Here is a 17,610-nt window from a genome sequence, read left to right as displayed (position 1 = left end):
GAAGCTGCCATGGCAGATCTCCAGATTGAAGAGCAAAACTTTCTCACCTCTTTAAATATTAACACTGGTGTATCCTTCAAGCAAACAACTGCTTCTTAATTGTTCCAGTGGAGACATTGGAGCTTGATTTGCCAAAGCTCCACTTTCAATCAAAGACTGTTTGACAGTGAACCTTTAACCAGGATGGAGTGGAAGTAGACATGCAGCCAGCCAGCCAGCCACACAGGCGGCATTCTCACGTGAGAAGCTATCGATCATAGCTGTGGGTCAAATATCAAACACTGAATCATGGCTTGGAATTACCATCTTATCCTTCTTCCTCCCTCCCTTCCTCCTCCTCACCCAACACGTCCTCGCTCCTGCTGTCTTTCATGTCTGGATCAGCAGATCAACAGACTCTGGCAGCTGAAGAAAACCCACAAGCCATCAGTTTTTCACAGACTGACGCAGACACAAACTACCTGCTGTATGTGGAAAAGCAACGCTAAACTGCAGCTAAACACACAAAACAGAGAAGGACATGGAGGGAAAAACAGGTAGCCTATGAACAAACAGATTTCCCCCTGTCTATTAGACAAACAAACAAACAAACAAAAACTCATGACAGACTCAATCCTCCTCAGTCTTTCTCCTGGAAGTTACCAAACTCTCCGAAGAGATGCACAGAGATAACTTTTTCTTCTGCTCTTTACTGGAGGGGTTGTGTCATCTTTCTCACTGAAATATGCCAAAGGTGTGCTGTTGGTTTCAAGTCGGCCGACATACTTGGCTAGATCATAGTTTTCACTTGGTCTTTAAAAACTCTTGTGTGAGTTTGTCAGTGTGCCTTGAATTGTTATCACGCCGGAAAACTTATATTCTGCCAACTGATTTTGTCGGTCAGCACTTCAGTCTCCATAGGCATTCATGATGCCATCTATAAACATCATCTCCAACACCTCTTGTGCTCATGCAGCCTCCTATCATCACACTACCACTTTGCAGTCACGGTGGTGGTCCTGGCCAGGTTCATACCAAACATGCTGGACCATATTTGACCGTCATGTGACAAAGGAATCTCCTTCCAGATATACATCAGGCTACTTCTCATGTTGTTTTGTAAAGCTTTATCTAGCAAATCTATCTCAAAGGTTTTTCTTCTTGGATGCCATCTACAGAGGTTAATGGTATGCAACGCCCTTTATATTGTCTGAGTCATTACAAAAACTCTGATTTCTACTGCTAATTCCTGGGCCAAGACTGAGGCACTTCCTCATCTCTTTTTCACAGGTAGATTGTGAAAGTAGCACACTGTACCAAGGCTGTGTCCGAAATGGCATACTAACATACTACATACTCAATGAGTATATACTGTATACTACGTACTATAAGCATGATTAGAATGCCAACCGTTCACACTGTAGTATACTACTCCGTTTCCCATAATGCATTTCAAACCTCCAACGACAAAAACCGGAAGTACAACTATCAAATATCTCGGCTGAATGCCGGCTTCAGGTCGATTTTACGCTAACAAACAGTCGCATAATTAATGTGGCAATTTCAAGCCGGCACTCCTCATGCAGTTATTAGCCAGATTATGTGAATCGTTTCAATTGTAGCTGCAGACTACTGGAGGTAGCTGCTACTTGTTCTGTATGCAAAGCGAGCTGCTGCAACTAGCTGCTAGCATTCAGTAGCACGTTGTGAGGCGTCTGACAAATTTAAAAAGTTGGTCAGAAAACGCCTATTTCTCAAATCTGTGGGGTGATTAGGATGACTACTTAACCACATAAAATAAAATAAAAATCGCTCCGGTCCGGCCACAGATCCCGCGGAGGCTTCCATTTCGGTGGGTAGCTCGCAAAGCATTATGGGGCGGTTGAGTATGACTAGTGTGGTCACCGCGCATACTTAAAAATTTTCCGGAAATAGTATACATCCGGGTATTTCTCACGTACTCAATCTTTTCATACTATCTAATGTGAACGCACTACATACTTATTTTGACGTCACACTTAGTATGAGTAGTACGTTAAGCTGATTGGAAATTGAAGGTGTACTCAGTTTTGTTTCATGGATTACAAGGTTTCAGATCTTTGTGTCAGGTGATCACAGTTACATTCACTTTTGTTGCTTTGACTTTCTACTTTGTATTTTCAACATAATTTTAACTGTTTGTGAGAGAAAATACTCTACTTGTCAACTTATAAATAATGCAGATATTGGAAGATAATACAGTTTTAGATCATTTGACATTTAAGCAATATCGCACAGAGATCCACTTACTTCCGTTGTGTGCTGTCTTTGCAATGGGTATTGGGGTTGATGATGTGCCAGAAGATGTGATTAATGTTGGATATAACAATATGTACTTAATGTCTATGTGCTTACATTTGATGGAATTATAACTCCGAGATGATTTCCATTTTAAAGTACCTTCTTTGTCACGCTGAGCTTTGCGTCACAGCCACTGCTGCTGTTCCGGTTATTAACAATGCTGCATTTTGCCTCTTTCCCTTCATTGAGTATCTTTGCATCACATCTGTCCCTGCATGCCTCCCCTTTAACGCCCCCACAGCCCACAAGGGAGGTGTGGATGAGGTGAAGAACATCATGCTTTTAGGTGAATATGAAGAAATAAGCGTGTCTCATCTAATGCTATATGTTGGTGTTTATTTTCCAAAGAATATATCTATGGTCAAGAATCTATGGTACAAAGAGCAAAAAGGAAGTTTATCAGTAAAGATCCATGTATTACGACAATGGCTGTAATAGAACGATCAATCCTTAGGCTACATGTTAGATGTTCTTAAAAATACAAGCTAAAATAAGGACAAATACATGTTATGAAAGTGTTATGAATAAAATTAACCACTTCACATACTGGACACTTTACATTCTAAACATCATTCATTATATCTGTAAACTCATCTGCACATACTCATGTCATTTGCACATTTTTGTATCATTCTTGTATATTCAGTTGATTATTTCTACATCAGAATTTATATCTTATTTTCTTTTACATTCACTTCATACCCTAATATTCGGTGTGGTCTTATTGTTTACCCTTTGCTGCTGTAACAATTTTCCCTGCAGGGATTAATAAAGTTAGTTCAAGTTTAAGTCTAAATTTCTAAGATCTACAGCCTATAAACATACAAGTGTCACACATGGAAATGTTTTATCCAGTAAATGTTCTTTTGTAGCTAAACAGTGCTGAAAATGCTTCCTATGTAAATGAAAAAACTCAAACCAAAGGAAAGACAAATTTCCTAACCAAATATGCATCATCCCCAGCCACATCAGTCATTTCAACATTTAAATGTTTGTCAGACGTTTCAGTATAATCAGCACAGATTTTACAGTGGAGGTACTGCTTATGTTGTGGCTGCCTTTAGGAAGTGATTGAGTACAACTTTCTTAAATTACATATGGTGTCGATCCCTCTCGGCTGTTTGAGGTCATAAGATAAATGTGTCCTCCAGACTTGCCAATATATAACTCCAAACATCAAGACACATTGGGCCTTGAATTCCTCCATGAGCCTCCTTTATCATGCATAAATAATTAACTAAGTTGGTCGTATAAAAGAGAAGGAGTGGCTCTAAATCCAGACAGAGGAAAGGTGGGTGGTGATCACCTTGAGACATCACAAGCATGGTCTGATCAGATCAAGATGAAAGGCAGATGGAGAAGGGAGAGAGGAGTGATGGGAGGCAGTGGAGGGAGATGACACCTCTTAACAAGGTAACAGAAGGAAAAAGAAAAGAACCGTGACAGTCCGGTAGGAGATATGAGAAAGATATAAGGTCAGATTCATTAAAAAGATACAAGGGTATGTTTGATTTTCTTTGCCCCAAGCTATCAGCTTTCCAGGACGATATCACTGGCAGTGAGTTAGGGCTAGCCCAGATAATGATCAGTAATATAGTGTCTGTAGAGACAGACAGGAAGAGATAGAAGTGGGGCAAATACAAGGTGAGAGCTGGAGAGAAAACCACTTCAAGTTTTAATGTTAAGAGTGACACTATTTTTGCAAAATAAGGTTTTCTTTTTTTTTTTGGTTTAGATACTTAAATTATACTTTACACTAATTTTTCAAAATAGGAGGTAGGGGTTAATGAGATTCAGATTCAAGTCAGGATGAAAGTTAACATCAGTGAGTAAGGAGGAACTACACCGTTTCTATTTTAAATGCCAATTATCATCCTATATTAATACATATAGGTCAGTAGGGACGTCCTCCACCTTCTAGTAGGCCAGAAGGTTCTTTGTCATCTATTCAGATCACTGAGAAACAGACTAAACTGCTTAAACTTAAAGCTACTGTAGTTATTAAATGGAAGTCTTAACCAAAGCTTGATATTTTTCCTAAACCAAGCTTTGGTGTCTAAACGTATTTAGAAAGCAAGTGAAAACCAAATGTAAACAATGAATAAAAATGAAGCAAGGTCGGGTTTCTGATTTATTCCTTCATCCATCCCTCCTGTTTCCTGACACTGACTCTGTGGCGCTTTCAAACTGGAAGCCTTACCTGTGATGTCACAGGTGAGAAAACACTATATATAGTAGTAGTAGTATATATTCATTTCAAAACAAAATAATGCTTCCCTCAAAACATATTTGAAGATGCAGTTAATTGTTGAAGCATAATTTTGCAGAGGCACAGTTACTGGTGGAGTCGTCACCGTGAAAATGCACTAAATGGAATGTTGTAATATATGATAAATATTGCAACACATTGTATTTTAACCCAAACTAAGTAGTTTTGGTACTTTAACTTAACACAGAACGGAAAAAAGTCAAAAGGAGCCTTGTCTCAAAAAATATTACCAGGACAGGTCCAAGACAAGATTCAGACTCACTCAAGTCACCTGAAACTCTGCTGATCTGTGCCATGACAAACCCTCTAAGCTCCACATGTGCAATTTTGTTCCCCGATGTAACCATTGCCTTAGTAACTACAGTATGTGCAGCTGTGGGTAGTACTGTAAGGATCTGAATAAGTTTGACATCCAAAACTCTGTGGTTACTTCTGTATTCATGTAGTTTCGGCAAAATGGGTAGAACAGGAAAGTTACTGACTTTTGGTTGCTCATGTATAACTCCAAGGAGGTCAATGTCAGTGCTTTCCTCACAGTGATAAATAGTCTAAATACTTCTGCTGTGTATCCAGTAAGTAGTTCCAGAAACCAGATTCAAACAGACGTTTCAACTCTTCCTACTTTGACTGTCCTAACACTGAATTTATAAATTGCTAGCAATGGTGGCATTGCTGTGATTTTCACCACCAATCTCTTGACACCTCTGATCAATACTAATTGTTATTGTCATCATTATGACCAAGCGAGAGACACTGCAGCCGTCACAAATTCCAGCCCAACTTAGACGTTCATGTGAATCCCTGCTTTCCTGACAAAGCTGGTGGTAATTCAGGCCTGAATTACATGATGCTAAAATGCCATTGTTAAAAAACAATAACCGCTGGTAGGAGAGGGGATGCATCTCTGGTGCCAACGTTTTATGCCAAACGATCCACGTGTCATCCTCCCTAAGAGGTTTTGCATCAACATAACAGCAAGGTAGCTTGTCAGGAAACCATAAACATAGATTGTTTGAGCAAATGACTAATCCAGTTTTGTTTTTCATGGTGAAGACAGCCTCAATAAGACGTTCTAAAAATGCTCCACGGGCCCTCTTCACACTGGTCAGCACTCTGGAAAAAATCCCTGAGCAATTGGCACCTGTTAGGAGAGGATAGGAAGTGTGGAGGCAGAAGAGAGGAGAGCACAATCTGTTCTCCTGTGAGCTCTCCGCGGAGCTGTGAGACAGAAATGCCAGGAAAAATTTAATTTAGTGAAGGGGATTTCGCCCGTTTAGCTTCTATCAGTTCTCTTTGTTTTGTCGCTGTCTTTGCTCAACAGTAGCTGACAGAAAATTAACTATCATTACTTTAAAAATCTCATTGACCATAACCAGCTCTGATTCAAGCCTTTACACACAATCACTCGCTGGATCATTTTGTGCCAGCTCGAGTCAGCTTTACACGAGAAAGCGATGATGTTCAGCGTCACAGCTCTGCCGCCTCGGGGCTGATGACAGATCAAATTACATCGCAGTGCCTCTGTGTCAATGTGTTAACCTTTGCTGACAAACAGGCAGCAGCAATGGATTTTGGGTATATGAGGATTAAATACTCATTTGGAAAAGTCTAAATTAGATTAAAATAAAAATTACAGGCAAATTAACAATTAACATATACAATTAACCTGTAATTCTATCCTAATCATCAGATTTTTCACCATGCCTTTGTCGGTTACAATACTAGAGAGACTTTGTATCGTCCACTGATGCCAAACAGACACAAATTTTGCCCAAATATAAAAGCAGCTCTGTTCGCAACATTCAAAGATACATCTGAAGAATGAATAAAAGGGCACATGAAGCTGAGAAAGACAAAGAGCGGAGGTGGAACTTTAACCCAACACTCTACAAAATGATGGATTGGAGGCTTGAGACAGAAAATAAATGAGCAACAAACCGAGATGGGAGAGTGAGGAGAAAGAGAGAAGTGTGGGAGAGATGTGACTGACAAACACACGTTTCCCACAGGCCCACTACCACTCAGTGAAAAATGAAGGTTATTAGCGTGGTTGAGGAAAAGGTACTCCAAAATATGATATTTGAAGCACCACTCTGCCTTGTCAAATAAATAAAAAAAACAATATTCATACTGCACTCAAAATAAATTGCACACTGCAGCATCTGCTTTCCGTTGACAACTATCAGTCAAAATCAAGTGAGAAGATGAAAAGAAAGAAATTCACCAATAAAAGCTGCTTCATACCTTTGCATAAATCATACAAAGAGTTCTCAAACCAGTTACTTTGCAATAAATGAATGCGACTTAACTATATGGTTACTGGAGTTCCTTACACATGGCTGCATAGTCTCACTTAACCAGTACAATCTGGTTTGGCTGTACCTTCCTGCAATAGGGGTAAAAAAACAACAACAACAAAACACTCCATATTGACATGCATTTCTTTAAAACAATCATAACTGTCTTGGGCAGAGGTAAGCCAAGGATGCGGCTTCGGTTTTTCCTCAATAAGTGACAGGTGGAATTGTGCTCCTTGAACATTTGCAGTCAGGGAGGTGAGCACCGTGATTAAAATGGATAATCCACTGAGGAAAAAACCAAACAGCAGGGCTGCCTTACTGCATGATCCAAATCCTTGGCAAAAATTGAAAATTTCAATGTGGTAGGCTGCTCCCTTGAGGTTGTTGTGGATTTTGAAAATGGTAACACGCAGATAGCAAAAGGAGAGAAGAAAGCCGGCTAAAATTATACCTGCAGCCTACATATCTGGACTAATGGCTCTCTAACATTTAAGGCAATTCATGTTTTGAATCTCATGAAAGTAAACCACACTTCACTTTATTTTTTTAAAAGAATAACCACCTGCCTGTCCAAGTCAGATGTGAAGATGCCCATCTTAAATATCAGTGTAAGTTTTTGAATTTAGTGCATAGATTGAAAAAAAATCAGCTCCGTAATAAAATATCTAGCGTGTCATTGCATCCTTTAGTTTAAAAATTAAACAAATCAATAAGTAGGTCTTCAAAATCTAAAAGAACCTCTCTCTATGAAGGACATGAATGAAGGTCTGTTAAATAAGGAGAAGTAAGTGAGCGACTGAAGGAGTGATTTTTAATACCGACTTAATCAGTCAAATCAAAACAGGTGCTTTCAATTAGACCTCATTTATTAGGGCTGTGTCAGAAGTGCAACAAAATTAGTCCGACACGTATGATTCACTGTTGATTTAACTGTAATGAATTGGCATAAATAATTCATGTTTTCCTCTTATCGTGTCCTGTGATGCCACTGATATACAGCATGTGTTTGTTTGTGAAACTCGCTCAAAAAAGTACGACTTAATCTGCTCCTCACAGATAAAATTTCTAAAAGGAAAAAAGAGATACTAATGCAGAAAAGATCAGATCTCAGCAAAGCCACTTAATGCCGCTCTGAGGATATGACAACATGCAATTAATGGATGCCCAAAAAAGTCCTCTGTGTGATTTGCTTGATCGTAACAGTTGAGCTCACTGCCAGTTTAATTAGCTTAGATCTGCCTGTCCAGCTTATTCCTTCTCATGTCAGCTCAGTTACGTCAGCTGCCTCCTGCACAGCTGAGCTTTCACACACAAACATCTCATTAAATATTTCACATCTTGATTTTGCTGTTTGAACTTAACTTTCTTGTTTTCATGAAAATGCTCCTTTAAAAAAAATCTCACTCATTGCTGACCCCTTTTTAATGACATGACCAAATTTGATCTGTATGTCTTTATGTATCTTTGATATATTATATTATCAAATTGCAACCATGATATGTGTGTGTTTGCCAGTATTCCCAGCTGTACTTTATTGCAATACGAATGAAAATACAATCAAAATGAATGTACTATACCCTTAAGGTGGCAAAACAATATATGAAAGGTTACATGTTTACATATTTACTATCCACTCTAGCTGCCATTCATCCAGTGTCTCCATCTCAGCACAGAAACAAACACTGAGAGGTTGAATCACATCAGCCCTGTTTAAAGTGATGCTTATGGAAATGCAGTTGCAGGTGCAGGTGTTGTGTGAATGGAGGTATTTACTAGTCCGGTGTGAATATTCAAACCCAGTAAGAACGTGTGGCTATCAGTAAACACAGAGGAGTCATTGCACATATCAAACTGCTGCAATCTTTTGACTGTTACCATAGGAACACAATCTGACACATGCACGGTGTTTTCCTCACCTTCTGCCATCCCCATCTGTTTACCATTTGTTGCTGATCTAATGAGAGATTCTATCAGGTGGAGAGACGACAAACACACACACTTCACTCATCCCTGCCACCTCTGAATGCACAAACATTTGGACCTGCTATCTGATGTGTGGTCTTTGTACAGCGTGTGCTGGGAAGTACAGTTCCATTAACGAAAAGGAGATGAAGCCAGAGAGAAACAGAGGTAAATCAGAAACAGGAGCAGGACTAAAGAAAGAGACGGACTCTAAAAATAAGACTAATGCTGCATGTTGACACTGGCCAAGATCTGGAAATAGATTCCCTTTCTCTTCACACAAACTCATCCACTCTGTTCACTCTCTGAGCCAAGCCCTCAGAAAACCAAACACATAATTATAGTTTATATTGAGCAAAGACAGAGTGGAATTAATTAGACAGCAGTCAAGCTGGTAAAACACTTCTCTGTAACGGCATCACTCTCTCTTCCCTCCATCACTCTGGCTGAAACTATCTGAGGAGAGTGTAAGATAAAGAGAGAGCTGTCATTAATTAGCAGACACTTTCCTTTTATATGAAACGTGCCAGACAGATAGATAGATAGATAGATAGATAGATAGATAGATAGATAGATAGATAGATAGATAGATAGATAGATAGATAGATAGATAGATAGATAGATAGATAGATAGATAGATAGATAGATAGATAGATAGATAGATAGATAGATAGATAGATAGATAGATAGATAGATAGATAGATAGATAGATAGATAGATAGATAGATAGACAGACAGATAGATAGATAGACTCACAACAAACACACAAAATAAAACCATCCCATCACGCCTCTCTTTTGGGGGAGAGGAAGCCCGTAACGATAACAATCCATCCTTTTCTTTGCTGCTTTCCTTTAGATTGCATTTCTCCACCACAATCTCTCCATCCATCTGCTGAAATCCTATTTTCATGACAAACAATAAGACACACACACTCACTCCATCACTGATCCCTGCAGCTGTCAGGGAATGGGTGGGGGTGATGGGACGGAAGGGGAAGAAAATAACATGAGTAAGGCGAGAGGTGACAGGAAAGGAATGGAAACACCGTGAATCACCAGAGAGTTTGAGGGATTACCAGTGAAAGGGTTTGTGTGTGTGTGTGTGTGTGTGTGTGTGTGTGTGTGTGTGTGTGTGTGTGTGTGTGTGTGTGTGTGTGTGTGTGTGTGGTGTGAGTCATAATGGTGTGCTTCTGAATGTGAAAAGGGCTCAAATATAATCTTCAATCTTCCATTTATCTAGCCACTCCAGTTTCCATCCATCCATCCATCCATCGAAACTCACACCAAATGAAACAAAGAGAAAGAGAGACAACGAAGACTGACTATGCAATACCCTCAAAGTAATTCCTCCAACACCCAGTGATGTGCTTGTGTTTTCAGACTGGAAGGATGTACTCACAGTACTCGCCAGCCCTCTCAGTATGGTGCTGTGGTTTGCTGAGGTGCTGGCCGGGCAAGCAGGGACACAGTCCATCACATTTTACTGAGATCATTTTCCCAGACAGGCAGCTCTGGAACTCCAGCTTACACTGTAAAAAAACAAAACAAAACACAGAAATAAATGTCTCAAAGCTGGCTTAGTTCATATAAACAAGGGTTTCCCAGATTTTCCCAGACATTATACTCATCATAGGGAGTATTTTTGCATGTTGTCAGTGTCTTTTGTGACTCTGGAGGTAGTCTATCAAATAAATCTGTCAGGATTTGAAAATAAATCAGAGTCAACTGGAGAATCATTATTAGAAGGTCCCAAAGTTTCATGACAGTGTCAGACAGCATCATTTGGATCCCACCAGGTATTCTGAGGTAAAATATTGCCATTTCCCTTCACTGAAACTTGTACCTGTTTTAACTAGTAGACAGGAAATGTCAACAAAATATCTGTGTATTGATCACAAACAAGTGTGAAGGTTGGAAAAATGAGCAATTGCCAGGTATGATGTTCCAGTGAGAAAGTTTTACTGAATTGCATCATGAGGTAAGTATAGATTTCAATCTGTCTGTAAAGTGCAGGAAAAAAATCTAAGATATTTTAAGGTGTACCACTTTTTTGTTGGATATTTTTATTTAAATTTGTTTGTTCAACTAAAACAAAACCATGCAGGAATCCAGAATTCTGGATGAACTGACCTACTGTCTACAACTACAGCATGTAGACAGTAAGAAAGTTCTAACTGAGCTTAAAACTGCTTCAAATATCTAATTAATATAAAACAAAAACTCGGACTTGAATATTAAAGTTTCTTTGTTGCTCTGATTAAGGGAAAGATTTGCTGAGACAGGATTGGTCATTTGTCTTCGAGGAACAGATGTGTCCATTAGGCAGCCATGTAGACACACCATTAGACACAGAGATGCCCAGTGACATTCTATTATTCACTGCAGCACAGACCTAATGCAATACGAAAAAAGCAAGATGGACTGCTTCTGAATGTAATTTAACAGTATAAATCTCATTTCAGGTAAGTGAGGGGTAAGAAATTGTTTTGACTAGTTGGGGGGAAAAAAATCCAATTACAAGACCCTTCCAAGAGGAATAATGAAAACCGAAATGAATTATGTAAATTCTGTTTGCGAGATGATGACGACAGGATTTGTCGGAGAAAGACTATGACTGTGCATAAACATCTATACGCATATCATGCCTTACACAGGCTCAGCCTTATCCGGCCAGCACTTTCATTTGCCACGTTCTAATTCAAATCCGTCATTTCCTCCCTGTCACCTCTCTGATAGCGCCGCTAATGTTGCTTAATGAAATTTGTTGACAAAGGAACAGCACTCTGTCCTGTTCTCAACATATTGAATTAGCCGTCTGGAGGGGGAGACGGGGGAGAGAGAGGAAGAGAAAGTCCAGGAAATGGATGACCTCCCCCAGTCACTGTCAGCACACTGAGAGGCCCCATGAATCTTTATGTTTGTCTCTCTCCAGGGGTTAATGTGGTTTTGATGAAACAGTATTTTAACACCTGACTTGGTCAAGTAAAAAGAGAGGAGAGGAGAGGAGAGGAGAGGAGAGGAGAGGAGAGGAGAGGAGAGGAGAGGAGAGGAGAGGAGAGGAGAGGAGAGGAGAGGAGAGGAGAGGAGAGGAGAGGAGAGAGGATGATTTAAGAGGAGGGAAGTAATGGATTTAACTTAGTGGGCTCCCAGGAGATAAGAGCACTGTCCTCTTAATAGGATATTGAGTGTGTGTGAGAGTGTGTGCGTGTGGTTATGATGAGAGAGGCATGTAATGTAATAATAAAACATGAATAAGCTTGGGACGAGGAGCTCACTGGTGAGCAGAGTTTAAGTTGGACCACGGGGACCCATCACTCCACCAGCTAACTGAACACCTCCAACTAAATTACCACAGAGAGCACAGGGATTTCCCAGCCCTCCTCCTCATTTTGTTCTCCTTCTTGTTTCTCCTTTGGCACTTCTCCTCCCCAGCACAGACGCAGACTCACAGGCAGGTGGGTCATTAAGAAGACCAATGTCCTGACTTCCTCACACACAAAGAGTTGAATCAATCTCAGTTTGTGTCATACTTCTGGGGATGGAGGCGTAATTCTGTGTTTAAAATGCATTCTAATGCACATACTTATGCACATGACAAAGCCTCCCACTGTATCTGTCAAAGTAAATATGGCATAAGCAAAGAAGGAAGTCACGTGGCAGGAGCATAAAGGGAGAAAGTCAGTGCAAGGAGGAGGTCTGGGTCGGTGAATGGGTCAGCAAAACAGTGGATGAAGGGGAGAACTGTCATGGCCATGTTTGCTCCTTCAGCTTAACAAAAATAGGCAATTATTGTGACCGTGAAGAAGCAAAGCTGAACAAAGTACTTATTAACCAAACATAAACATTTATGCTTTCTAAACAACACAGATTTCTTTTTCTAAAGCACATTTTTAACAGTCTGAAAGTCACATGCAGTCCTCAGTAATCAGATCACAAAAACACATCCATCCTCAGTTCTTGAGGCTATGGACAAACAACACTTGGTATTTTCTATTTGGAGGGTTTGCAGTGATCACAAAATGTCTTGAAGTTCTGACTTCCTGCAGAGCTGAGCTGAGTAACATCTCTAATGTTTCAAAGCCCAACAACCCAGCGCAGAACGCACAACTGCAGTTGAACTCCTGCGCTAAAAGGTTTGCTTTTACCGATTGTGTCTCCACAGAAGCTTATATGCATTAGTGTCTGTGAACATGCCCGACAGAAACACAGGAATTAATAAGTAACACCGAGCAAGAGACTGCTTTTAACAATGAATTTTCTGAGTTTTTAACAATAATTCACAGCACGTATGACAGGATCATTATTACCGGTGATTTTAACTTACATGTAGATAAGCTGTCAGATCCTATGTCCAAAGATTTTATTGATGTTCTTAATTGCCTGGATTTTAGACAACACGTCATGCAGCTGACTCACAACAGGGGACAGACTCTGGACCCGGTCATTCGTCACGGTCCTCTGTCCATCAGTGTGTCCTCTGTTGTTGACTTGGCTGTGTCCGACCATTTCTGTGTGTTTTTTGGAGTCACTGGTTGTATTCAACAGGAGGCCCCTGTGAGAACTGTGAGGAAACACTATCTGACTTCTGAAGTGGCTGCAAACTTTTTAGACATTTTAAAGAAATATCCTCCTGCTTTTCTACCAGCTCCCTGCGATTTAATTGTTGATCATTTTAACTGTAAACTCAAGTCAAGCCTCGACTCAGCTGCTCCCTTTGTGACAAAACAGATATATATAAAAAACATACCACCATGGAGGACTGAGGAAACAAAAACACTGAAGAGGAAATGCAGAGCAGCGGAGAGAAAATGGAGGAAAAACAAATTGACAGTAAACTATCACATATTTCGTGATCTAGTAAAAACATACAACAGTGCACTTAAGCAAGCCTGAAATAATTACTTCTCAAACCTGATTGCCAGCCACAAAAACAATACAAAATTTCTTTTCTCAACCACTGACAAACTACTCAACCCCACTTCCAATAATTATAAGGGCATCATAAGTAACACACTCTGTGAGGAATTTGCAGTCCACTTCGGAAGGAAGACAGAGTCGATTAGATCTAACATTTTATCAAATCTAAAAACTGCCTCTACTTTTACTGCTTCTGTGACTCTGTCTTTAACTGAGGAAACACTGGACAGTTTTGACCTGGTTGATGCAAGCACATTTGGTAGAATTTTATCCCAAATGAACCCAACAACCTGTCTTTTAGATCCCATCCCCACTTCATTTTTTAAGACATTTTGTGGGCATCTTGAAGATGAGCTTTTAAACATCATGAATTGCTCCCTTCAGACCGAGGTCTTCCCTGCTGCTTTTAAAACAGCAGTGGTGACACCCCTTCTGAAGAAGAGTAATCTGGATCCTGCTATTCTTAATAATTACAGACCAGTATCCAACTTACCATTTTTAAGCAAAGTTTTAGAGAAAATTGTTTTTACTCAGCTGAATGCTTTTTTAAAAAGACACAATATTTTAGAAAAATTTCAGTCAGATTTTAGGACAAACCACAGCACACAGACAGCTTTGTTGAAAATTGTTAACGACCTCTGGAGTAATTTAGACTCCCATAAACTTTCCGTTCTGGTGCTAATGGATTAAGTGCAGCCTTTGACACAGTAGATCACCCAACTCTTTTATCTAGACTTAGACACCTGGTCGGCCTCTCTGGGACTGTTTTAAAATGGTTTGACTCCTATCTCTCTGACAGAAGTTTTCTGGTAAGTTTTGATACATGCTCATCAGATGTCCACAAAATGAAATATGGCGTGCCTCAAGGCTCAATTTTAGGTCCCATTCTTTTTAACTTATACATGCTCCCACTTGGAGATGTCATCAGGAGACACGGAATCAGTTTTCACAGTTACGCTGATGATACTCAACTTTACATTGCCGTGTCTCATGATGACACAGGGCCAGTCGATGCCCTTTTTAACTGTATTTTAGACATCAAATCTTGGATGGCAGAGAATTTCTTGCAGCTCAACCAGGACAAGACTGAGGTTTTAGTAAATCGGCCCTGAAGCCAAGAGAGAGAAACTTTTATCAAACCTGTTTTCGCTATCCTTTAAACCCGCTGTTTCTGTAAAAGATCTGGGTGTCATTTTTGACTCTGAGCTTAATTTTATACCTCACATTAAACAAGTAACTAAAACAGGCTTTTACCATTTAAAGAATATAGCCAGAGTCCGCCCATTTCTCTCTCTAGCAAACACTGAAATGTAATGCATGCTTTTATTTCCAGTAGAATGGACTACTGTAATGCCCTGCTTTCTGGTCTTCCCAAAAAAACTATCTCTCACCTCTAGTTATTGCAGAACTCAGCTGCACGAGTCCTGACGAAGACCAGAAAGCGGGACCACATTACACCAGTTTTAAGATCACTGCATTGGCTCCCTGTGTGCTTCAGGGTAGATTTTAAAATTATTTTAACAGTTTTTAAATGTATTAATGGTCTTGGGCCTTCATAATTGTCTGATCTACTTTTACCTTATGAACCCTCACGGACCCTCAGGTCCTCTGGCTCTGGCCTTTTGATAATTCCCAAGGTGAATACAGTGACTCATGGTGAGGCAGCTTTTCAACATTATGGCCCTCGCCTGTGGAACAGCCTGCCAGAGGACCTGAGGGCTGTAGAAAACGTAGAGACTTTTAAACGCAGGCTCAAAACTCACCTTTTTATCTTAATGCATTGATTTATACTGTTTATTCCCTGGTCTTGCTTTTATTTATTTATTTATTTTATTATTTTGTATACTATATTATTACTTCACTATTTTAGTATTTATTTTACTATCTATTTTACCATTTATTTTACTATTTACTTACTAGTTTACTGTTCTCCATCTTTTAGTAGTTATTTTATTCTTTAATTTTTAGTTTTACCTGTTATTTTCAACGTCTATTTTAGATTCCAGTGTTTCCTCAGTGGGGTGCTATCTGCATCTGGGGCTTTGGCAGGGCCTAGGCCTAATGGCCCGGGAGCTAGTTGACCTGTTGGGGCCTGCTGGGGCCTGCTGCTGCCCCGGGTGTGGGCGGCTCTCAATGATGGTGTTTCCTCTTTCTGGTGCTTCTGCTCTCAGCCAACAACGCTATTATTTCTGTTATAGAAGTGTGTGTGTGTGTGTGTGTGTGTGTGTGTGTGTGTGTGTGTGTGTGTGTGTGTGTGTGTGTGTGTGTGTGTGTGTGTGTGTGTGTGTGTGTGTGTGTGACTGTCTGCGTGTGTATGTGTGTGTATGTGTGTGTGTGTTGATAGGGAGTATGATGGGGGCGGGAGTTGGGAGGGATGTGGGGCATTGTCTTTTTATTGTTTGTTTTTAACTTGTTAAGCACTTTGTGTTACTTTATGTATGAGAAGTGCTATAGAAATAAACTTTGATTGATTGATTGACAGTCTTCAGTCCTGAAAGCTCATAGCTTGTTCTCCTCTGTTAAAATTCCCATCACTTTGATTCACTTGCGCAAAACAATCAATAGAGGCCTTCTGGTGTCCATTTGTATGAGGCTTCTGTGTAGATTGCATGTGGACTGTGTTTCACCGCTGACAACCAAATCATTGCACGCAAGGACAATAAGATAACACGAGAGTGAATGTCAAAGAGAATCTGCAGCACGTTATACCAAGGACAGAGGCTCACTTCTTAATGTCTTTTTCTGCCACCTGATATCAATCTTCACGCTCCTCAGCCCAATCATCCTCTGTTCATTTCCTTCTTGACTAATCACAAAGGTTAAACCTTGACTGCCACTTCTATCACGACATTGTGAGTTTGTTGCTATGTGCAATTCTGAGTAGCACAGAAGGAGCTGATGTGCACGGGGTTAGTAAATGAAAGTTAGAGGGGATAAGAGAGGTTGGAGAGCATTTCAAGAGATCATTATAGCTGAAGTTAAAGACACCTGGCTGTGCTTCCTTGTTCACAGTCATTTGCTCAACAGAAAAAAAAATAGCTGGTAGAAATCAACACAGTAGAGAAAAACATTTAGGAAGATAATTTTAGTAAGTTGGAAGGGAAAAGACAAACAGAGCAGGGGAAAACCCCAGCAAGCAAATGAGTGAAAAGGTAACAGATGAGGACAATTACAGCATCATCTATCAAGAAAAAGAAGGAATAGCATGTTATTTATACAGTTCAGTAGCTCTTCTAGAACTGTTGTATGTCAGAGGGTTCCTTGCTTTTATAGTTGAAAACAAATGAAAACACTGATAAAATTATATAAATGAAAGAAGAAAATGACATATATAAAGATAAATATAAAAAAGGTAAATGAACTGTCTCACCTTGGAGGAGTAAGTGTGTCCATCAGAGCCACATACAGGAGTTGACTGGAGGGATGAGCACAGCCTACATTTCCCATGAGCACTAGCTTCCAGTCTGTGTTTGTGGCCTACACTGCCTTTCCTGGGTTTCACACTGGGGACGAAAAAAAGCACATCTTAATTTCAAAGAATCATAAATCTCAGTTTTGACATTACTCAGTTAAACAAAGTCAAGGTCACCTGCACATAAATTGCAGCATATACAGCATACTGCATAATAAATTTGTGCGCAGGGGAGTAATTGCTGTAATAAATTGTCAGGCATAAATATTATCTAAACTAGCAGAATCAGTTTGCGACTGAGCAGAATGTGCTTGTGGTTGTCAGGGTCAGACGAAGCAGATCCTGATTGGTCCAAGGAGACCTTTTCAATAACCAGAGTAATTACGTTTGATCCAAATCTCACAGCAATTTTCCATCTAAGTGCTCTCA

The 17,610-nt window shown here is 39.9% G+C and overlaps 1 protein-coding gene across 2 annotated transcripts in view; it reads right to left on the bottom strand.

The window, feature by feature from the left end:
* Positions 1–17,610, bottom strand: part of spock1 (SPARC (osteonectin), cwcv and kazal like domains proteoglycan 1) — a 128,617-nt gene that overhangs the window by 11,274 nt on the left and 99,733 nt on the right. For both annotated transcript variants that reach the window (XM_051954618.1, XM_051954619.1), the window contains exons 6-7: positions 17,140–17,272; positions 10,252–10,381 (exon numbers count right to left, since the gene is read on the bottom strand). In XM_051954618.1, the coding sequence (XP_051810578.1) occupies positions 10,252–10,381; positions 17,140–17,272 (263 nt within the window). The remainder of the gene's footprint in view (positions 1–10,251; positions 10,382–17,139; positions 17,273–17,610) is intronic.

The sequence above is a fragment of the Acanthochromis polyacanthus genome, chromosome 10 (genome assembly GCF_021347895.1).
Source record: "Acanthochromis polyacanthus isolate Apoly-LR-REF ecotype Palm Island chromosome 10, KAUST_Apoly_ChrSc, whole genome shotgun sequence".
In the NCBI taxonomy this organism is placed as follows: Eukaryota; Metazoa; Chordata; class Actinopteri; family Pomacentridae; genus Acanthochromis; species Acanthochromis polyacanthus.
This window is presented reverse-complemented; position numbering and strand designations above follow the sequence as displayed.